The sequence below is a fragment of the Tauraco erythrolophus genome, chromosome 10, assembly GCF_009769465.1.
Source record: "Tauraco erythrolophus isolate bTauEry1 chromosome 10, bTauEry1.pri, whole genome shotgun sequence".
Classification (NCBI taxonomy): Eukaryota; Metazoa; Chordata; class Aves; order Musophagiformes; family Musophagidae; genus Tauraco; species Tauraco erythrolophus.
In genome coordinates, this window is record NC_141474.1 from 19,149,096 (window position 1) to 19,170,908 (window position 21,813).

The following is a 21,813-nucleotide window of genomic DNA, read 5'->3' on the forward strand; positions in this document are numbered from 1 at the left end:
AACTTCAAAACATGTGAAAGATACACAGGAAATCATTGCCCTACTTGAAGATTTTTCTGATCTCTTTCCCACCTTGCCTTACTTGATTGTTATGTGACAAATAAAAATAAGGGAAGTATCATATTCCTTGGCTGCCTTTGTTTAATAAAAAAACCCACACTACATTGGAAAAATCTTGCAACAGAAGAGTTAAGTATTTTTATCATGTAGAAACAAATGACGGTACACGTCATACTTCACTGTATTTCTGAGTATGTGCTTTCATGTTTAACATTTAATCAGTGTACATATACTTGAATACATGACACGCTTTTGGAAATCTACATCTATAAGCCTATCTAGAAAGACAAATACATCTGTTTAAAATCAGTGCACTTATTTTTTGAATGTACAAATACTTCTTTCCCTACTTTGAAACTTGTATAGTAAAAAATACAGTAAATTCCTTGTTTTTTATTTTACTTTACACATGCTTTTGCATTGTTTCAATATTCAGTCTTCCTTTTCGTTTTTGTAAAACACACAGAATTGAACCTACAATACTACAGACAACTACTACACACACAGCTACTATTGCCACTGTTACTGTACTGTCAACACCATCATTGTTGCCATCATAATCTAAAGGCATAGATGCTTTTGGAGGAATGACCCATGTGGTTTGTGCTATATTAGACACCTCTGAAGTCAAGTTGGTATCATCAACAGCACGTATAGCAAAGTAGATGATAGTGTCATTTTTCATGATGAAATTTTCTGGTTTAATTTTAAATGATTCTTTTCTACCAGCCTCCTTAGGTATGAGATTAGAGGAATTCACAGAAGTAGCACGATCAAAGTGATTTCTTAGGTCCAGAAGATTTTCACTGCTTTTGATGATGTAGTGATCGGCTAGGGAAAAAAGAGCACACGTTAACAGCAAATTAATATAGATGTTTTAATATCCCTGCTTGTGGTGACAGCATGGAATTCATAGAGCCATTTTGTAAAAAAATGTGCTGATGATTTCTGTTTTACTACTGATCATTGCTCAGCATTGAGGGTTGGCAAGTTTGTTTTTAAACCTTACTTTACAGCCTCAAAGGCCTATTATTGCCGAGTCTGGAAGCTCTTCCTTTTCAATTAAAAATTGAAATTGAACCTGCCTTAAAAATATTGTTTCACCAACGCTCTTAGCTTTGTGCAGACCTGTGCAAAATGTAGCAGATTGAGAATCTGTGCTGTGCAAGTACAAACATAAGGTGAAATGGCAATGAAAGTATATGTGTAGATAGCAGAGACAGGCCTTGCATCTGATCTGTATTCTCTTGGCATGAAGTTTTGATAGCAAAAACTGTGAAAGATAAAATTTTGATTCTGCCATTTGTAATCAAAGAACTGGTAGTTACATTACTATAAACGTGTTTGATTAATTTGGGGAAGTTCTGCTGTTTCTATTTCGAGTCTGTAGCTTTTCAAGACTTTCCCCTCTTCCTCCTCTCTTCGTATTATGAATATTTTTTCCTCTTTAGATAGCAGAGGGAGGTGCATGATATGCCCAGCTCCAAACCAGAGCAGGACCTGCTGTCTTAAACTACAACGCAATAACTGACCACTTTAGCTATAGAAGTTTGTAGTTATAGAGTTGCTAAATATCAATAAAAGATGTTGAGGGGTTTTTTTATTTTTTTTTTCCTTGTGTAGCTGGTTATTAAAAATTTTAGATAAACGTAAGATTTTAAACTGAAACTGTAAGCTACATAACTGTAGATTGTATATTTTAACATACAGTCTCTGGTTTATGCAAGGAAATGCTTGTATATTTCATCTGGAATGAAGTTTCATTTTTCCTGTACAACAACCTTATAATGAGCATTTTAGATATAATGTTACTGCATCTCTGTAGTCCATTTACATCTTTGTAAATAGGCTAAAGCTTTGTATTGCCCATGTTGGCTGATTATGTGTTTTTTTTTTAAATTATGCACAGATATGGACTAAGACTTGTTGCTAAAGTCTCTAGTGGTTGTTTTATAATTTTATTTATTTGATTTGTTTATAATATTCCTTAATTTACTTGGTTTGTTGTTTTTCTGTTTGGTTGCATTTTCAGGTGGGAAAGATGTAGCCCTCATCCCTGATTGGTGGTCCTCAGAGTATGTCCTTTCAGTTAAAAATATCATCCTCATTTCACAAAAATGTAGTGTCTGACTCACCTTTTCCATTGTCAAAGTCACCTCCTGGAGCTGTCCAAGACAAGACTATTGTTTTGTTTTGTATATGAGCATGAAGGTCTGTGACTTTGCAGGGTGGATAAGCAGGAGCAGAATCTTCTTCTGTATTCACTATAAGAGAACTTGTTGAAATTCTGCTGAAACATCCCAGCTTGACTTGGATTTCTTTATCAGCAAATTTAGGTCCTGGTGCATTCATATAAATTTTACCTGTTTAAAACATTTTTCAACTTTCATCATGACAGAACTCTGAATTGCATTTTCTTTTAATTTTGATTATCTTTTATTACCTCTTCTTATCCTGTAAGTTTTCTTTAGCTGACTCAAATTTTGTGGAAGGATAGTAAAGACAGAAAATAAGGATTCTCAGGATTCTCAGCATAAAATTTAGGAAACCCAAAAAGCAGACAACGTCTGAAATGTGTAAAAATTGGAAATGGTGCAACCAGTAAAGCATGTTGCAGATGTTGGTGAGCCATGGCTACAATAAGGTAGTTCTATCCATCTCTTCACACACATTGCAAGGCTTAAGAGAGTTTCAGTTATGTAAGCCATATTTTGTGAGTTTTTTAAACAATTTTAATGCTGATTTTTGTAAATTCCACGATGTACGAGATCATTAAATTGCAACAACTATTTTTTTTTTCCAGCATTAAGACGAAAAAGTACTAAAAAGTCAAGAAATCTCAAAAACTAAGTTTTCTGGCAGCATTAGTTTGTATACTAATGCTGCATGCTGAATTTATTTACCCCAAATTCCAATTTTAAAGTCTCAAGAAGAATTATAGATTTGAAATTCCTGTTGTGAGATGCTGAAATACAGGTTCTGAGCAATATTTATCCGTCTCATGGCTGTAAGGGAAAATAATTTTTAGATTAAAGACAACATTATATGCTATTCACATACATAGCAAACAGTAGTGGGAGCTGATTTGTTTTGTTTGGGCCTTTTTGTAGAGAAAATGATAGTTGGAACATATTTTAAGATTAAATGCATTTTTTGTGAATCTAAATGATCTAATTTGCTAAAGCTTTACACCACCTTACATACAATCATGTAAAGAATTATCTGTTTCATAAATGCTCTTTACCATTTTCTCTGTAGCCTGGTATATACAAGGCTCGATTTTGCTGGAGGCTAAGTCTGGTGGTTGTATTTCTTCCCTGGGCCTGCACTTTTAGACGGTATCTTCCAGTGCCTTGTAAAGAAGTAAAGTACCTTGAGTAGATTCCATCATTCTTCATTGTGTCAGCACCTTAGTATAGAATTGTTGAGAATTAATGTCTCGAACAAGATACCTGCTGGTAAACAAAGTTACTTTTGCTATTCATACATAGTCATAAAACCTGAACATTACTATGCAGAAAGCCTGTCAGTGTTTTTAATGTGGACATCTTTAAAAATGGGAGTAGTCCAACTATGACAACCTGCATTTCATATGTAATTTGTTAAAAACAACCATTTTGCATTAACACCTTTAACTAGGTAAATCTCTCATAACTATATGGAACCACCAACTTAATACTTACTGGCCATCTGGTACATAAAACACCTTTAAATTAGAAAAATGTCATAATTTAACCTTTGGGCCAGAATTCATCAAGACAAGATTCCTCCTCTTTAAGTGAACTTGTGCAGTTGTACCTGACTGACTGCAGTAGATGATCTGCTGGTGGCATCCAAGCTAACTATTTTAAAGCCTGGCAGCAATGTAAAAACAACCTCACTGTTCAGAAAATAGATGTTTAAAAAACACAGAATAACACATTGGTATCCTATTGTATTTTTAAGTACGGCAATGTGAAAGCAAGTAGAGAAGGAGCAGGCACTGCTGGCTACAGGTCTACAGTAGTGGTAAGAGAAAAGGAAGAGGAGAGATGAAAGGAGATTAAGGGATGCTGAATGCCAGGAATGTCTTGCTATTGCTCTAAGAAAGAGTATTCTTGAAAAGAAGAATAATGCACTTATTTAACATACAAAAGAGATAAAGCTTAACATTTGGTGAGCTAATGTTAAGACTGTAGTCTAGCTTGGTAGAATATGAGACAGACTAACAAAACAGCTTGTTTTCTTTTCACCTCGCCTCATGAGGGCAGACGATTACATGAAGTACACTTCCAGAAAGCAGATATGAGCAATGTACCATCTACCATGCACAGTTCTTCTGCTTTCACCCTCAATAACAGTGCAGGAAAGAAGGTGGAACATTTTTCAGGTAAAGGCCCATGTCTTTGTTTTCCTCACCAAGAAAAATCTTTGTAGCTTACTTCTCTCCTAAAGCAGTAGGGTTCCCTGTCTCCTTTTTTATTTTTTTCTTGATTTAGGGCATAGCCATGAACTCAATCCTTAGTGATAAATCCAAGGGGAACATGCAGACTTGGATTCCAAAATGCATAAATGGAAGGTCTTTACTATGTGTATGGAACCTTACCTGCACCATTATCAAGAAGTTCAAGGGTTACTGCTGCAGCACCATCCTTCTCTATGGTGGCTATCACAGTTGCACCAAGAACAGGCAAAAACCCTTGGCTAACCTCTGCATAAATAACAACTGGATTAAATGCTCTGTTTGCCCTGTTCATGTGAGCTACAATGCTCACAGGAGGAACATCAGAATATGCTGGTCGAGAGGTAGCCATTACTGATATAGCTTGAGTTTCTGTATGAATGTTTTTAATACAAAACTGCCAATCACCCACCTGCAAATAAAATACAAAAATATAAAATACTAGTGAAAAAGCTTCATGTTCTAATAGGGCCATTGTTTCCCTTATACATATGAAAAAAACAATTAAAGAAAAGCTGTATGCTAATTTATAGGAAATGTTAATTCAGAAAATAAAAGAAAATGTTCAGTCTTTACCTCTGCAGTGCCACTTATACTGAGTCTAGCTGTGTTTGGGTTTGAATCATGAATTGTGAAGTCTGAGCTTCCATATTCTTTTCCTTTGGGATCCTTCAGGAAAAAAAATGGCTGAGATAGGCTCCATGCAATGCTGAAGAAAGTGTCATTTCCCACAGTTTTGTCGACAGGCACAGTAGTATTCATCCATCCAGAATGCTGAACAACTAGCTCTTTGCTTTCAAGCTGTTGTTAGAGAAATAAAATTTGTCTTATTGCTATTTAGTAAAGAAGGAACTTAACATGTTTCCAGAGTGACCCCTTATTCATTGCAATATGTTATATCCATTCATTGCTGACTTAAAATGGATTAGTCTTGGAGGAGAGAACTGAAAAGCATTTATGCCTTTTGGAAACTAGCATGGGAAAAGGTTTCTGCTTACTTATTTATAACTCAGAGTTATATAGAGAAGATGGCAGGCTTTCTAGTTCTGCTGTCTCTACTTACAGGAAAATTAAGAGCCATTTGGCACAATTATTGAATGAAGAAAACTAATAAAATCCCAGATTCACTTTATCAAATGGCTGCTTGCATAGTAACATTGATTTTAAGTGCAAAATTATGATAAACAGTATAAGTTACAGTAAGTGTAAATCCTTTATTTCTGTATCAAAGCTATTTATCTGCCTATCTAAAGCATTTTGTCTTGGTAAACTGTGTTTCCACTGTAGTTTATCTGTCTCAAAATCTTGGAAGACAGAGAAATATAGCGTCTCCACATATGACTGTAAGGCTTACAGGTAATGAGAGAGACAGGAATAACAACAGAACAGAGGAGAATGTACAGAAGAGAGGAATAAACACTATTTCCTTTCTTGAAATGAAAATAATTTTGTGTAATTTCCTCCCTCCTGTGTTATAAACAGTAAAGTCTGCAATTAGGAAATAGCTTGTCATAAACTTATTTTTTTCCCCGTATAGGTGGGACAGAAGAGTGAATTAAAAGCAACATAACAACTCAAGAAATCCCAGATCTGCTTTTCAAATCTACATTGACTGCTGCTTATAATCTAGCTATCTTTGCGAGTGGTATACTTTGGATAAAATGTAGCACTAGATCTGTGTTTAAATATTAACAAAGTGAGGAATTAATTAACAGTTGGCCTAAATGAAAAGTCTAAAAGTTTATACATTAAAATGATCCATACGACTTAGGAGAGAAGCTGTATTTTCATTATGTCTTAATTACTTAAATTAGACTGTTAAAATGCTTTAAAAGATGTTTCATAGGAGAGTGAAGTACACATCCTGGGGAATTTCTGCTTGCTTTTTACTCTCGAAGTATCTTGGACTTTGACAATTGTGAGAAATAATTTTCTTGATTTTGTGAAATCAAGAATTACATAAATTATGTAAATTATATCTTTATTTCATTGCAGTTAAAAGTAGGAGATCACTGAAAAGTATACTTGCTCCTATTTCCAAATGGAGCCACTGACAATTATGATTATTAAGGTCTAAATTCATTCCATTACTGATCAACTAAAAGCATAGAAGGAAAAAGAAGTGTTCAAATCCAGACCTGAATAGATTGTTCAGAAATATCTCCATGTCCTGATGTAATTGCACTGAGTGTCTCAGTTAATTTACTGGGGATGGGTCCATCTACAGCATAAAGCTTTAAACCTCCTGAAAGACAATAGCAAAAGAATTCGAAATACTATTTTTTACTCTAAAATTGCTAAATTTTATGTGACTTCTGGTACTGAATGTTCTATTGAGGCAGTCAATTTGTTGCAAAATCAAAAAAGAAATGTATCTTTTTATTAATGTGTTAATGCATGTGTCATAATAAATTCTGACTTGTGTGATCAACTCATTTTATCTCATTGGCACAGTTTGCAAAAAAAATCACTCCCTGCAGCATATCATCAAGTACAGTATTTTTAGTCTTTTCCTAGTACTTTTGGAGTCACATATTATCCCTTCAGTGAAATTCTGCTCTGAAAATGCTTCTGTAGAAAAGACATGGTGGCATTATAACGGTGGCATTCTATGGTTTTTGACTCTTAAAATCCAGATCATCTTTATTTCCAGGTGTGAAGTTTAGATCTCTTTTCATGCATACTGAGTTCAAGCACTTCTAGTCCATTGGAGGTTCTCATACTCAGTGCACGTCTGTTAATGAATTCATTGTGAATATGGCTTCATACTGCTCTACTGAAGTCTCTGCAGAGAGAATGCATTTGTTGCAGTTCTCTCTCTAACTAGGATCATACATGCCAGACATAAACTGAGCCATCACTCTGCTCCTAATGCACAGGTCACTGGAATCCTGGAGTAGAGGAGAGACTGTTGTGCAGCGCTGAGCCCTGGGGAGCCTACTCGGGGCACGCAGAGGCTGCCCACAGCTCCTCCCTACCACCGAACGCCTCTCACCCTCGTCCCTCATGCACAGACTGACGCTCCAGGTTACACCACGAGTATGGCTCTGTCTCATGAGAGAACACGTGGAGTCATATGAGCTGGAGGAGGTATTAGCTCAGAGATCTATTCAGTGTCTTTGGAAAATTGATTTTTGTTTCTAAGCAGGAAGGCCTGCTGGTTGAAGACTACATGCCGAAGGACCATCTGGGTTCTTTCTGGCCGACAAATCATTCTTAATAAACACTTCACAAGTGGAGCTTAAACAAAAAATTCTGTCTTAAAATACAGGCCAGAAGAGAATTCAATAGTCCTGTTAATCTAATGATGTTGAAGAGTGTATAAGGGCATTGCAAGTTATTTAAATTGCTAAGACAAGTGGATTGTAGTATGAAAATGCACAGCATGTGCACCTCTCGGAATATTTATTCGCCATATCTATTTGGAGTCACCTTGCTTTCTAGAGCTACACAAGGAGTTTTCATTCTTCCATGGCATTTGCACGTGCTGTTAGCATGAAGCAACACCACTATGGATAATTCTTAAATGGCTGTTTTCAAACTGATTGTGTAGCTGCAGCTCAGCTGAGAGCTATGCTTGCTAATGACAAGGGTAGTCACTGTGTTTACAATTTCCTAGCCAGGGCCTTTAGCCACAACAGTCAGAGAGAAGTATTATTCTTTATGTAATAAAAAATGCTTATAAGTTAAAGCATATAGAAAGTTCTCGTCATTGCATGTAATGCCAGAATTAAAATTCTAGGAATTTCTTTTTATGTTATATAATAGTATCATAATTAAATCTCCTTAGTAATAGAGTATTGTCACACTATTGCATTTTTAAATCAAGACAGCTCTTAAAGAAAATCTACGAATCTAAAGAGTTCTGCTTGTTTGTATTAAACAAGCATCTTGAAAACCAAATTTATTTTAAATTTGTTTTAAATGTCTTAAATTTCTTTTTCCAGACCAATGATTTGCCGTGCTTTTACATTTTCATACTTGAATATGCACACCAGAGAAAGGGTACATTTAGAATATTTACCTGTTTGTTCTGAAAATTCTTCTAGTTCTTTGGCTGCCAGTGGCCCCAGTGCAACGGTGTGAATTTTTGCCCCACTTTGTTTCACCAAATCAAGGCAAGCTGCTATACCTGAGTCCTCTCCATCTGTCAGTAACACAATTTCTGAACCATATGTAGTATTCATTTTATCGGCAATTAACTGCATCAAGAAAAGAACTAATGATATAAGCAGCAGAATAATTTTTAAATACTAGTTTATCCTAGAACACAGTAAATGTATGCATTTAAAACTGTTAATGTCAAATATAAGACAAGTTTATTCTTTAATAGTGTTTCAATTTTTATTTAACACTAAAACTATTACAATATTAATCATTGCAATTGACATTGCAACATCTAATTTCTTAGATTTAGTAAGTGTTCAATCGTAAATAATGAACGTTTAATATGTATTTTCCTAGGGAAGAAACCTGTCCCAAATTGTAGATTTCAGAAGCATTCTGCCTGAACTTTGCAGGTTCAGGAACTGGATGTTTAAGAACATGATATAAAAAACTTTTATGTCCACTGTTTGGACATATTCTCTAATCAAAATTTAAAGAGTAGAGAAGGACAGACTTTTGTCTAAGGGTGGACTCTGAGGTAGCTGAAGGTGGGGCAGAAAAGGGTAGGGAGCACCCATGGGGGAGGCCTCTCTCCTGGCTGTTCAATCCCTGTCTGTTGCCAGCCTTCCTCCTCATGTCCTCCTGTCCTGAGCCTCCTCTCTACCCTGGACTGTCAGCTACCTCAGCAGTCTCATCCCTCTCTGTACAATTTCTCTCTTTCTCTTTCTTCCCTTTTCCTACACGTTGCTCCTGATTTTCAGTTTTGCATCTGAATTAGGTGCCAGCCCAAGAAAGTAAAACAGACAGTAATAATAATATCTGTCCATCGCTGTTTCCCAATCTCATGATTTGTATGTGGTTTTACAATTTTGGGGGCTTGACTCATGACTAGTGAACCATGGGAATTAACAATACTACCATTGTACAGTTTCCCATTCTAATATTTATTTATTCTGTATGTTCATTGTGATTCATGAGTCAGATCTCTGGTGTTTCCTCAGTACACATTTTGCTAGAAAACTTGGTGTTTATATGATGTTCATTGTTGTGTTGATCTGCAGCCTTTTCTCTGTATTTACACCCAGCAAGGTGATCAGGCTGTGAGTTGTCCAGTCATATGAGAGTTTGGACTGGAGTACTGCATATTTCTTTCCACTAGAAGTAATTAAAGAACTGTATTAAAGTAACCTCTTAACTTTCTCTTAAGCAAACTAAATAGAATAAGCTAGAAATTTGATTTTCCAAAATTTAGAACTTTCTGTAGTTAATTTTTTAATTTTATCTTATTTTTCAGTATCTCTTTTGAAGCATGGACATCACATCTGGCCTGTTTTCTGGTAATACTCCTTCTAATGCCATAAAATGGTAATGACAAATAGTTTCTACACCAAATTTTCTCCTGATAAATTCAAGAATCGTATTATTTTTCTTAACTCTACCATTGCATAGGAATGGTAGAGTTCAGTGGGCTATCAAGTGTATTTCTCGCTTCTTCCTCATATTCCATACATTCTAGGAGATATTTCCACATTGTACTTTACCTTAAGTCCTTTACGTATGCCTGCACAAATATTGGTTTGTCCACTGGGAATTGTAGGCAAACATTGAACAAGTTTTTGGCGTGCTGTGTTGCTGGTTATTTGTTGCAAAGGAGCTTTTTCAGATGCATCAGAGGCAAATGTGACAATTCCAACCCAGGAACCGATTTCAATAGTATGGAGCAGAAATTCCTCTGCAGCACTACGGAGATGCCTGATACGATTGTGCTGTATATGAAGAAAAACAACATCCTTAAAATGCAGTCTCTTCTAAAAAGGTATGACTATGAACAAAATATAGGAATTTTTGATGTTGATCAGGTTGTAACTAAAAATTAAAAGCTATCTGCCATAAGGTAACTCATATGCGTGCTCAGTTCTAGAAGAGAGGAGATGTAAACCATATTCTGATATTGTTAAACTATAGTGAACTGCATTTTCCAGTGAAGATGTCACCAGGCAAAGTCCATCTTTTGATGTTGTGACTTCATTCCTAATCAAGATTGTTGTCCCTTTTTTTTTTTTGATAGTATGATGGCAATGCAAAAGGACACTACCTACGATGCCTGAGCAGTAGGTTACTCTAGAGACTAAGTATTTTAAAAATATAAATATTATTAAAGTATGGCTATTTTAAATGCAAGTTTTCAAAGAGATTACTGAAAAAAAGCTATATTTGAAAACACTTATCTCTGGAGCTAGCTATTCCTGCAGTATTTATTTCATAATTATTTTAATTTTGGTTTTTAGCATTATTTTATTATTTACTAACTGATTGAATAAAATGTACTATGATTGGTAGACATCTGTAATATAAAGTTAATATAATTTATTACAATTGCAGGTTTTTGCTGAAAATCAGTCTCAAGAACCGCTTTTGACTAGACAACATGTCTGGAAGTAGACCTGTTGATGGAGCAGAATGGGAGAATCCCACAATTATTACATGTATGCCATAACTAAAGAATTGGAGCATATACTGCTTTATGCTTCTTCATGTATATTTTGGTTTAAGGTATGACTGTCAGATATTTAAGAGTATTTCTCAACATGTTTGAGCTTTTTAAATTACCTTCTTTAGATTAATAGTCTTATTTTTAGGCTTGAATTCCTGTGAGATATAAACTCTGAACTTGCAGTATTTTCAGTAAGAAAGTGATGGTCATTGGCTCACTATTGAATTGTGGAAGAGGTAAGTTAAGGATAAGAAAGTGTAGTATGTCATCAATAGAATGTATAGGCTGATTTTTAAAAGCTGTGAGAGTATACATAAAGGTTTGAAGTCTATTAAATCATGAGATAGCTGCCTTAGCTACCTAGATAATTTTGTCATCTCTCTAAAGATGATCACATTGCTTACAGCTTTATAAAAACATTAGGGTATTTATGCAAATAAGCACATATTCAGGTACATTTACTAAACCTTGCATTCATAAACAAGCTTAGGATCTCATGCTACAAGAAGTTGTGAAAGAATAAACCTATGCAAAATTTTATGAAAAAAAAGGAAAAATAACCTCAGCCTTGTTAAAATGACATAACGTTATGCCAGTTCACATTTTTGATTCCAAAGAGCAATATTGTAATGAGGAAAGAACATCTAATTTATTGACATTTTATGACCTACATATTTATTTTAAATTTTAAAATAATTCATAACAAAATACAGTGTGAAATTCCATCTATGATATATTTTCTGCTTGGAAGAAATACAACAGCATTGTCTTTCTAGATCTGGAACAAAGGAAAGGAAATATATAAAGTTGAGATTTTAGACAAAAAAAGATCAAATCTAGCCTAATACTCTCAGTATTTTTAAGTGATACCTTGTAGGAATTCCTAAATAAAATTACCAAGGAGAACAAGAGTAGTCCTTTTTTTTTTTTTTTTCCCAAAATAACCAAGTTAATTACAGAATTAACTGATTTTCTTTTATTTTGTAACTCTTTCTGTTTCTTACAATTTTTGCTAAAAATTGCTTATAAAGTATGTATTCTTACCATTGACATGCTCCCAGAAACATCCAGAACTAAAGCAACTGCTCTGTCTTGGGTCTGCATTAGTGTGAAGGTAGTCTCAGAGGGTGGTACAGAAGCATTTACAACAGCTGAGTTGCAAAAGTCATCAGATTCGGTAATTACTTCCCACGTGCTTTTGTGGTTGCATATCCTATTCTGCATATTTGGAGCCTCACTATTGTGAGTGCTTGTATCACAAAATTCAATCACCTAAAAAGTCAGATTGAAGCTGATAATTCTGAACACAGCAATATGAGCATAAGAAAATATCTCAGAAAATACGAAGTTTGTGTCAGGTGCAGGACAAATGGAGGTGGCATTCTCCAGTGAATGTCCTCTGTGCCATGGTGCCTGGCCAGCCAGGATCTCAGAAGAAGCAAGCAAAGAAAGCACTCCCAAAGAACTTATCTCAGATTTTACGTAAGGAGAAGCATGTTGTGACATGCAGAAACAAAGCTTTCAGTCTGTGAGTACTGAGATCCTTGGAGTGACTGATTCATGGAGATCCTACTAGATTTACGCCTGCTAACACAGACAGCACAAGTTAGCAGCCTGAATATTTAACCAGTTTCTTGTGTTAAGCTGATGGTCTTGGATCAGTTCCTGTAAGATTTCTTGAGCAGAATAAGGAAACATACAAAACATACAGAGTCAAGACTTTGAGAGAAGTGGGAAATAATCTTTTAGATGTCTAAGATGTCCATGGCGTACTGCTGAGGGAAGGCCATGACCCACTGTTGTGGGTTAACCCCGGTGGGCAGATAAACACCGCGCTTCCTCGCTCTCCCCAGTCAGATGGGGGAAAAGGAAAGGAGGAATAAAAGAAAAAAACCTCAGGGTCAAGATAAAACAAAACAAAACAAAAAAGATTGTTTAATAGGTGAAGGATAAGTGAAAGAAGAGAGAAGAAACAAAACAAAACAAGTGATGCAAAGGCAATCACTCACCACCTCCTGTGGATAGACTGATGCCCAGCTCCAGAGCATAAGATGGCTAACCCTCCTAAAACCCTCTCTTTTCCCTTTTATTCCTGAGGATGATATTATATGGTATAGAATATCTCTTAGGTTAGTTCAAGTCACCTGCCTGGTTGTGTCCCCTTCCAGCCTACTGCATGCCCCCCAGTCTATTCACTAGGCAGGGCAGAGTGAGAAACAGGCAGCCTTGATGCTGTTCAGCTAAAGCTAGAACATTAGTGTGTTATTGGTACTGTTTTGGTCAAAAATCTAAAACATAGCACCATCTGATTCCTTAAGAAGAAAATAAACTGTAGCCTAGCCTGGCCCAGTACACCCATAAAGTTCTTGGAATGAGCTTGCCTAAAGAAAAAGTCAGTAGCTGGAGGAATTGTGATCCTGTATCACAGAAATCTAGCCTTCAAGGTAACTGTCCGTCCTGTCTTCTGTCCCAGCACCCTCTCCCAGGCACTAGAACAGTACAGAGCTGGCATAAAGAGGCCTGCCCGGTTGTCTTGGTTGCTTTCAGGAGAGGTGGGCTGCTGCTTCCGTGTTAAGGATAGATAGACAGACCAGATTGCTCTACAATGCAGTGTAATAGAGCTAACTAAGTAACGCAGCTCAGGTGTCAGTTTACATAAGGAGTGATCAAAAACTGCAGTTATCTTACGGATATGGCATTTGGCCAGAATGCTTCGCTTTTATGCCTGTTGACCTGATTGTCCAAACACAGAGCAAGAAGGATGCTGAGATTGCAGTACATCTCACCCTGATTGACAAGAAACAGCTGTCAAATCATTTCCAGTAGCTCCTTTGTCTTCCCTTTTGAACAGATTTTAATAGAACTGATTCTCCCCAGCAGAAATAACTGAGTTTAGACCTCAAATGTTCCTAAACTCTCGGTCCAGAAAGGTATAGTAATACTTACAGAAGGTATGTATTGTAAATGCATAACAGAACATGAGATATTTTGTTGTATATCTGGAATAAATATACATCCTTTTTCATATAGCTGACCATCATATCTACAGCTTCTTAGTTCACACTTGTCTCCACTGCAATCTTGGAAAACAGGTATACCAGTCACACCAGCTGGACAGCTAAGGGAAGAGAAGATAGGCAGGGCTGGTTAAGAACTCATATATAACTGGTTATTTATTTGAATTTTGGCTGCCCAAAGCTGAATTGCTGTTGACACAGCACTGCACTAGGCACTGCGCAGGCTGTCTCTGTGCCTGGCAGGTCCTCAAACTAATCTAGAAATAATTAAGACCATGAAACACTTATGGGTTTTTTGTGATCTTCCTTGTGATAATTATAGGCTATGCAGGAAAGATATCCTGCTAGTAGTTGCAATACAAAAGACTGTATTAGTATGCCTGAGCTAGGAAAAAAGGCAAGCTTGAACTAATTCTCTGTAGTCAGTTATTGTCCCTCTTTCTCAAAACTGTTTAAAATCACAGTGGTTTCAGTAGGCAATTTCAGTGTTGTTGATAACTGCTCTCTAATAAAATTATGTTACATAATTACAAAACAGTGACTTAAGTCTGCCGTTGCACACAGAGCCACAAATTATCCAGCCTGATCTCCTTCTTTTGTAAGAACAAAAGAGCACCAAATACAGCTGTGGTCTTCTGGGCTGCAGAGCAGGCCATAGATGTTGCTGACTAAGCATCTGTAAATCATATGAACAGGTCGTGGACACTCTGCAAAGTACAAACTCAGCACAGATGACGAGAATATTGAAAACATTATTGAAATGTTTAAAACTGTGTAACATAAAAGCAGAAATATGAAAAAAATAATACCTTGTTGCTTTGACACTTGCTTCTTCAGAATTTCTAGACACATAAAAAGGCACGTCACTACTATATTCATCGAACACCCCCCACCGAAAGTGAGCCCATTCATGGACAAAAACTCGACCTGTTGAAAAAGAGTAGCACACACACATTCTAAATACAACTGCTTAAAAGCTACTCAGTGTGTGACTTACACATTTTAACAATTTAAAATCATTCTTATCTGAAGTAATATAGGAAGATTGTGAAATATTTAAGCAATTGGAATAATAATCTTTCCTTGAGGTAAAACTAGGAAGGCATCAGTTTAGCAACCAGGACTAGAATTTTTATTCGTATTTGACTCACAGAAATGCAGGAATTATTCTAGAGGCTTTCTTCCAAGATGGTAAAAATCTCCTAAGGAAATTTAAGTTTTGTGAGGTTTCTGTCCCACAGAGCAGCAAGCCTTACATATTTTGACACAGTGTAGTACAAAATCAGATACACAAACACTGGATAGTTTATTTGGTAACTGGCCATAAAAGGAAGGCTATTGCTAATGGCAGTAGTTAAGTGTAGAGGAATAACCACTGACAGTTTTCAAAGGGATGAACAACGTCCAGATCCAGTCTTTCAATATTTAACTCCAGACATTTCACAGGTATTTACTACTTCTAAAGAATACGTCTCTCAAAGTTTCTTTTTCATTTTGGCAAGCAAATTAAAGTAATCAAATTCATTAATCACTTAGAAAAATCTTGGCCATTTCATACAAACGATAAAACAGGTAATTAAATTAAATTAGTAGAATTACCTTTTTCTCCATAAACATTAGTCAAATTGTCATTCAACAGGAAGTTAGGTGTGAAATGAATGTATCGTCCTTTCTCCTTACATCCTCCGTATTGCAAGGTATAAGGAACATCTGCATGTTTCATGTAAGGGTCTGCTATGATGATATCTGCCTGAAAAAATAAGACCAAAGTTATACATAACATGGGTGTAGAGAAGAGTTAGACTTCAACAAGAATCAACAAGATTGTTGTTGAATAAATTCAGTTCTGCAATTTTTTTATCCTATGAACACTCAACACTTTTGAGTAAGAACTTCTGGGATTAGTTCTAGATTTTGATGTGATTCATAATGTAACCTTTTCAGTCTAACTTTTTGTTGTTGTTCTAATCTTAAAGAGTTCTCTAAATCATACCTTATCATATGATTCTGTTTTTAATCTTGAATAGTTGGTGGTTTTCTTCCACGTTTTAGGAATTATAATTTTTACAGATTTGAAGAAAAATCGATGTTTTATTGTTTCAAACAAGTAATGAGAAGCATTTTTAATCATGTTCTAGGGAATGAAATAAAATAAAACATTAATATTAAAATTTAATGAATAATTAATAATTTAGCCTTATCAAGAAACAGCAGTACAATAAAGTAGAACTAAATACTAACACAAAACTAAGAAAGTATTACAATCTTTACTAAGAAAAGGATAAAGAAGCCAATGTCTAAGATGTAATTCTTGGAATCTCTCACCACTTCTATAATCCTGTTTTTAATCAGAGATTGTGATAAAATTCATGCTCTAGTCTTCATACGAGACGAAAACTACTAAATACAAGGATTTTACCCCTAAATTAATACTGACCTGACAGCAAATGTGGGCAAGATTCAACATTGCACCTGTTTTTTATTTACCTGACTAATCTCATCATTTTTCTGTCAAATTTGCTGTTTTGCACGTCTTCTTATTTGTATTATGGCTACTATATGCTACCATTACGTTCCTTTCCTCTTTCTCTTTTACCACCTGTCTTGGAGTAGAGGCATCAGAAAAGCATTCCCTTTGTTTATTTTTCTTTCCACTAGCAACAAAGTGTTTAGTGGGGAAAAAAAAACAAACAGGAAAGAGGGAACTAAAACCTGTCCCATAGGCTTTTCATAAGCTAAGAAAGAAGCTATGACAGAGGCTTTGGAATCAGATGTCCATGTTACATGAACATAAAATTTAGCTAAAGGAGATTTCTTGAAAAGTTTCAGTTCGCCAGGACTGAGAGTGACAGTGACTGCTAACCCATGAGAAGTTGAGCAGTAAAGGGATGTGCCACTTCAGCTGTCCCCATGCCACCCCTTGCTTGCTCTGCAGATAGACCAGAGCAGTTTTAACTGGTTCAAGGGAACTGAAGGAATGCTCTAAGAGCACGTTCTCATAAAGTCAGCTGTAATGTGAATTTAATATGTGGTAGGTATCTCACTGTAACAGTAACATCACTCCTACATGTCTACCCTAAAAAACACTCAGTGGTTTGTTCCTCAACGAAAATTGTGTGATCTAAACTCTACTTATTGTTGAAAAACAGGACAGTCAGTGACTGATGGTAAAAAGCAAACTACCACTTTCACTTCATATAAACCTCTTCTCACAACATGCAAGAAACCTCGAAATGTTAAAACTTATTGCTGACCAAAGGATGGTATCCTTTGTACTTGATTTTAGAGATGGCATGGAGCTGAGATAATCCTACATCAGGGTCTAGCAGGCATCAGACATACTGCAGAATCTGGGCATTTGTCAGGAGTGTCCTGTTCAGCAGGTTTTCTCTAAAATTATTTGAGATAGATAGACTCTCAATCTTTGCTTTGAGACCTGGCCAGCATTCTATTCTAGGGGAATGTATCCACTGACACATCTAGGTGGACTGCAATAAAATTTAAGCCCAGTAATGCCGCTAAACCTAACCCTTTTTTTTTATTCCTTTACATTTTTTAAAGGAACAAGCAAGAAACAGCAAGAAAAAAGCCTATCGACAGAACATGAGCTGGACCTGATTCATGCTACTTTTCAAGCAGAAAAGTCAAGTTGTAAATGCAAATGTTCTTACCATCATGTTCAGGATGATGTTGGCATCTTCTGGCACCTGTGGATGAATTGCAACAACCAAATCCTCATAGCCGTTCTTATTTAGCCATACCATAGAACCTTTTGCCACATGCAGGAGCTGAAAAGACAGCAAAAATGTCAAACTCTTAAACACCCTCATTACTTGTCCCTGTCTGCAAGATTCTTGGTTAGAAAAGTGATGGGTTATCAGTTTTCTGACTGCTGTAGTGTGCGAGAAGACTTCGTTATGGTAACCCGGGATAGTTTGCCTCATGCATCCGAGAATGTAGGGTCCTAAGTGTGTCTTATCTCGTTGTCACAGTAACCCAGAGTAGTTTGCTTCCCCCTCGTTGTGCTGCTGCCAATATGACAGCCAGCTGTGGATCTCAGCACTCAGACAACAGGACCTGCATTACATCAGCGAGTTCGCTAACAAGCCAAACAGGACATTGCATATGTATGATATGTTAATCAGCGCAAGTTTTATTATCCACCCTTGCGGTGCATTCCCTTGAGCTTCACTCCTGAGCAGGGCTCTGCTGCATCGGATTCCCATTTTAGTGTCGGTGTCCCGAGGCTCCCACCATGGTAACACTACGCTTTCCCTAAAGCCAAAGCTTTCACTTGCTGAGTGTTGTGCCTCGTCCCTGAGGGATTTGCACCTGCTTTTTGCTCCTAACACTGCCTTTGTATCAAAAAGAAGTGTAACAGTTTGCAACAAGATGCTGATATTCTATGCAAGTACAGTTATATCGGATATGTTAGCTGCATTTACTATGTGTTAATTTTAGGAGGAAATAATAGGTATTTTATTGTGAACTAAAATAACGCTATTTTGTTATGCTGCTTCAAGTGATCTATGCTCTGTTATTCATTTTAGAAGAGAGAAATATTTGCAAAAACACAACTGGAATTTCCTGGAAAGAAAAATTCTGAACAATGCAATAATTATGTAATACGGAACTGAAACAACACAAAAAGCAAGATAAGATCAGTGAGACACTAATATGCTGATAAGTTCTGTATACAGTATTTGATATGTAAAATCTCCCATTTTAAATGGCATTGTTTGCCTTTAGATGAATAACCATCTCATTTTGAATTAAACGTGTTTTTCTTGAGTGGGAACACTTTGTCAAGCAAGCCAGATTACTCTGTGTGGCTGTCCTATCCCTCTTCATCATTTCTCACTTCATACTCAAAATAACTTTTCCAGAAGTGACTTCATATTTTATTCCAGTTCCTTGATAACATATTCAATAGCATCATGCCTATCACTGATTTGCCATCCTTTGAGAAATGTACAGAGAGTGCCCAGGACTAGGGAACCCACAGGCTACTGGAGCTTGAGCAGAGGTTTGGTAAAACAGCATCTTTCCTAAGCAGCACCATGAACAACCAGCTGGGGATGGGATCTCTACTGTTACACGGAGAATGGCTTGTGATTATGTGCTACATCCATGCAGGCTTCCGCTCACAGTTCCAGCTGGCTACATTAAGCACTTCCAAGGAACTTCCCATTTTCCTGTGGGTATTGTTTGTGTCCCGCTAATTGCAACCTGGCTGTCTGCTCCACCCCTGCACGATGGGTCTCTGCCTCTGCTCCCTGCAACGCAGAATTTCCAGGGCTACTTGTTAAATGGCTGTCATGGATAAGAAAGGGAATTTGACCAGATAAAGACTCAGGCCTTCCAAAAGTCTGTCTAAAATTGAAGTTATGTGTTTGAGTGTGCTCCTTTCTCTTGGAAAGGAATTTCTGTAACTAAACTATATTTATACAAACTAAGCTACCTTAATCTAGAAAATACAATGTGCTCCCAGTTGTCTCTACTCTTTGCTTGGAACTCCACTCTGTAACGTGTCCTCTTCCTCTTTCTTCCACCCTTAAGGTCTCTATCCCATTTCCCAAGTCTTGAACAGACTCCTGTCATACCTGCCCTAGTTCTGGGACCTCACCCTGCTATCTAGCCATTTCGCAGTGTAAGGAAGGGGCTGTAGCAATTTAGGAACTGGAGCAAGCAGTTTCACAGAGGATGCATGTCCTAAGGAAGGGGACAAACAGGGCTCATGGTCAACCCCTGGGTTGCACTGCACAGGGAGAAAGTCTAAATTGAGGAATGAATGCGCGTGGATTTAAGGACTGCTTAGTAAAAGAGAAATAAATTAAAGCTATTTTTGCCTCCTTTGAAGATCTAAAGTCTTCTGTAAACAGCCGAGATGAGCTGGAAGTGACTCACATGGAAATGAGGAGTGGCACCAGTACTGTTGAATTTATGGTGAACAGTTAGCACTGGGAACTCTGATCCAGCCAGGTCAATATATGTCATAAGGGAAGTTCTGCATCACTGTAGCTGCTATAACCTGCATCCGGGATAAGATGTTCCCAAACATCCTTGGCCAAAACCTAAGAAGACCAACATTGAATCCACAATCTCCAAATGAAGAACACCCAGGTCTGGTGCCATGTAAAATGCTGTTCAGGAGAAAGCCCTCTCTGCTACTTCCCTGTACCTTGGAGTTGCCATATATTTCCTCCATGCCTTAGGTGGGTGTAGAAACACCTGCTGCTGCTCTTTGAGCAGTGAAGATGATCTGCTGCTCCTGCTAAGTCGTCTGTGCGAAGAAATGAGGATCCTTGAGTGGGTGACTGTCTATGGGGAGCACAGTAGCACTACAGCATCATAACTCCACGGGGCAGCTTGTCCCGGTGCCCGCTGCCTCCATGCACTGCAGAGTGAAGGACTTTCCTGTCTACCTGCTCCAGAAGCTGGCACACTGTGCCATGGAGTGGGAGATGCTGACGAACAGGCCGGGAAAGCAGTAAAACCCACCACACCTATTTTACAAGAGTGTGTGGGAAGAAATGTTGTCATCGTTCTGTCTCTGCCGAATACATATTTCTGTGTGAGGCAGTGAGTGTCTAAGGGTTGCTGGGAGAAAGAAATCCTGGTCAGTATTGCACCATGCAGGGCACAAAAGGATGGGGAAGGAAGAGTGTATAAACAGGGTCAGAGCAAATCTGCTGCTTTTATGAGACTTTTGTGCTAGCAGGCTATTGTGAAAGTTAAGCAATGAACGAAGGCAGGCATTGGAGTCTTGAATTTCTGACCCAGAAATGAAAGGTTCAGTTATACCTTTGGAGCAGATAAAGTCATGAGCCGTGACAAGCACTCAGCAGAGTTCCTGTGGTATTTAAAGAAGCCTCTCTCCAGCACATTTCTTTTATTAAGGTTTGTAATATGCCGTCGTGGAACCATGTGTCATATTTCCTTTAATTATTTTCCACTCAGTGGATTGTGCCACAGTTATTAAAATGCGGTTTTGAGGACTGAAAGTTGTAATTCATTCTTTGCTTATGGGGTACAGAGCACAATGCTAATTATCATGCTAATCAGCCCTCACCGATGGATAGTGGTTTCTTTATTATATAAGCAATCACCAGATTTTTAGATAATTGCAACAATTTATCTCTTTCTTTTAAAAATAAGTCAATCATATAGCAAATTCTGGAAAGCTAACATTAAGAATTCTGTCTGAGCTGACTCTGAGATACCAAAGCCACAGCTCAAAAACTGCGTTGCTGAAGGAGAGGCCTGACGGAGATGGCGAATTCACAAGTCAAGGCTATGGGTCCTATAGACAACAAAACATTAAGCCTTTTGCACATGCAAAGACAAAATCTCCCTTGTCTTTCAGATACAAACAGGCACTCACTCCAGAATGGATGATGGAGTGAGTTCGCCTCTACTAGAATTAAAAAGGCTGGAATTTAGCCTTTGATTTTTATTTTTATTACCATGCACACATGGCTAGATAATATCCTCCAAGGATATATAAAGGGAATAATGGCTCTGACTTCTGAAATTCCATTGCCGGCAAGAGAAGACAGTACAAACACACTGGCATGTTTACAAATGATGTCGAAGGACATGGTTTATGTTGATTTTGATTATTTCTCCCAATGCCACGTTGTTTGTTTTTTTTTTAAATGTAAGTTGCTAATTGTGATATTTACTTAGTCTTA

The 21,813-nt window shown here is 37.1% G+C and overlaps 1 protein-coding gene across 1 annotated transcript; it reads right to left on the reverse strand.

The window, feature by feature from the left end:
- Positions 1 to 463: 463 nt before the first annotated feature.
- On the reverse strand, positions 464 to 20,327 carry LOC104378639 (calcium-activated chloride channel regulator 1). Its single transcript, XM_009985702.2, has 15 exons — positions 20,301 to 20,327; positions 17,791 to 17,907; positions 16,113 to 16,253; positions 15,719 to 15,869; positions 14,929 to 15,046; positions 14,049 to 14,220; positions 12,147 to 12,374; positions 10,150 to 10,374; positions 8,526 to 8,703; positions 6,640 to 6,746; positions 5,078 to 5,302; positions 4,646 to 4,913; positions 3,305 to 3,469; positions 2,196 to 2,423; positions 464 to 891 (listed from the first exon to the last, which is right to left on the reverse strand). The coding sequence occupies exons 1-15, from the start codon at positions 20,325 to 20,327 to the stop codon at positions 464 to 466; spliced, it is 2,778 nt and encodes a 925-aa protein (XP_009984004.2).
- Positions 20,328 to 21,813: the final 1,486 nt, after the last annotated feature.

Excerpts from the sequence above, each read along its gene's own strand:
- LOC104378639 (XM_009985702.2), bottom strand. The coding sequence starts at position 20,327 with ATGGAGGAAATATATGGCAACTCCAAG. Across the intron at positions 10,375-12,146 it reads TTTCTGGGAGCATGTCAATG|CACAATCGTATCAGGCATCT; the intron begins GTAAGAATACAT and ends CTTCATATACAG. Across the intron at positions 4,914-5,077 it reads GTATAAGTGGCACTGCAGAG|GTGGGTGATTGGCAGTTTTG; the intron begins GTAAAGACTGAA and ends TTTTATTTGCAG.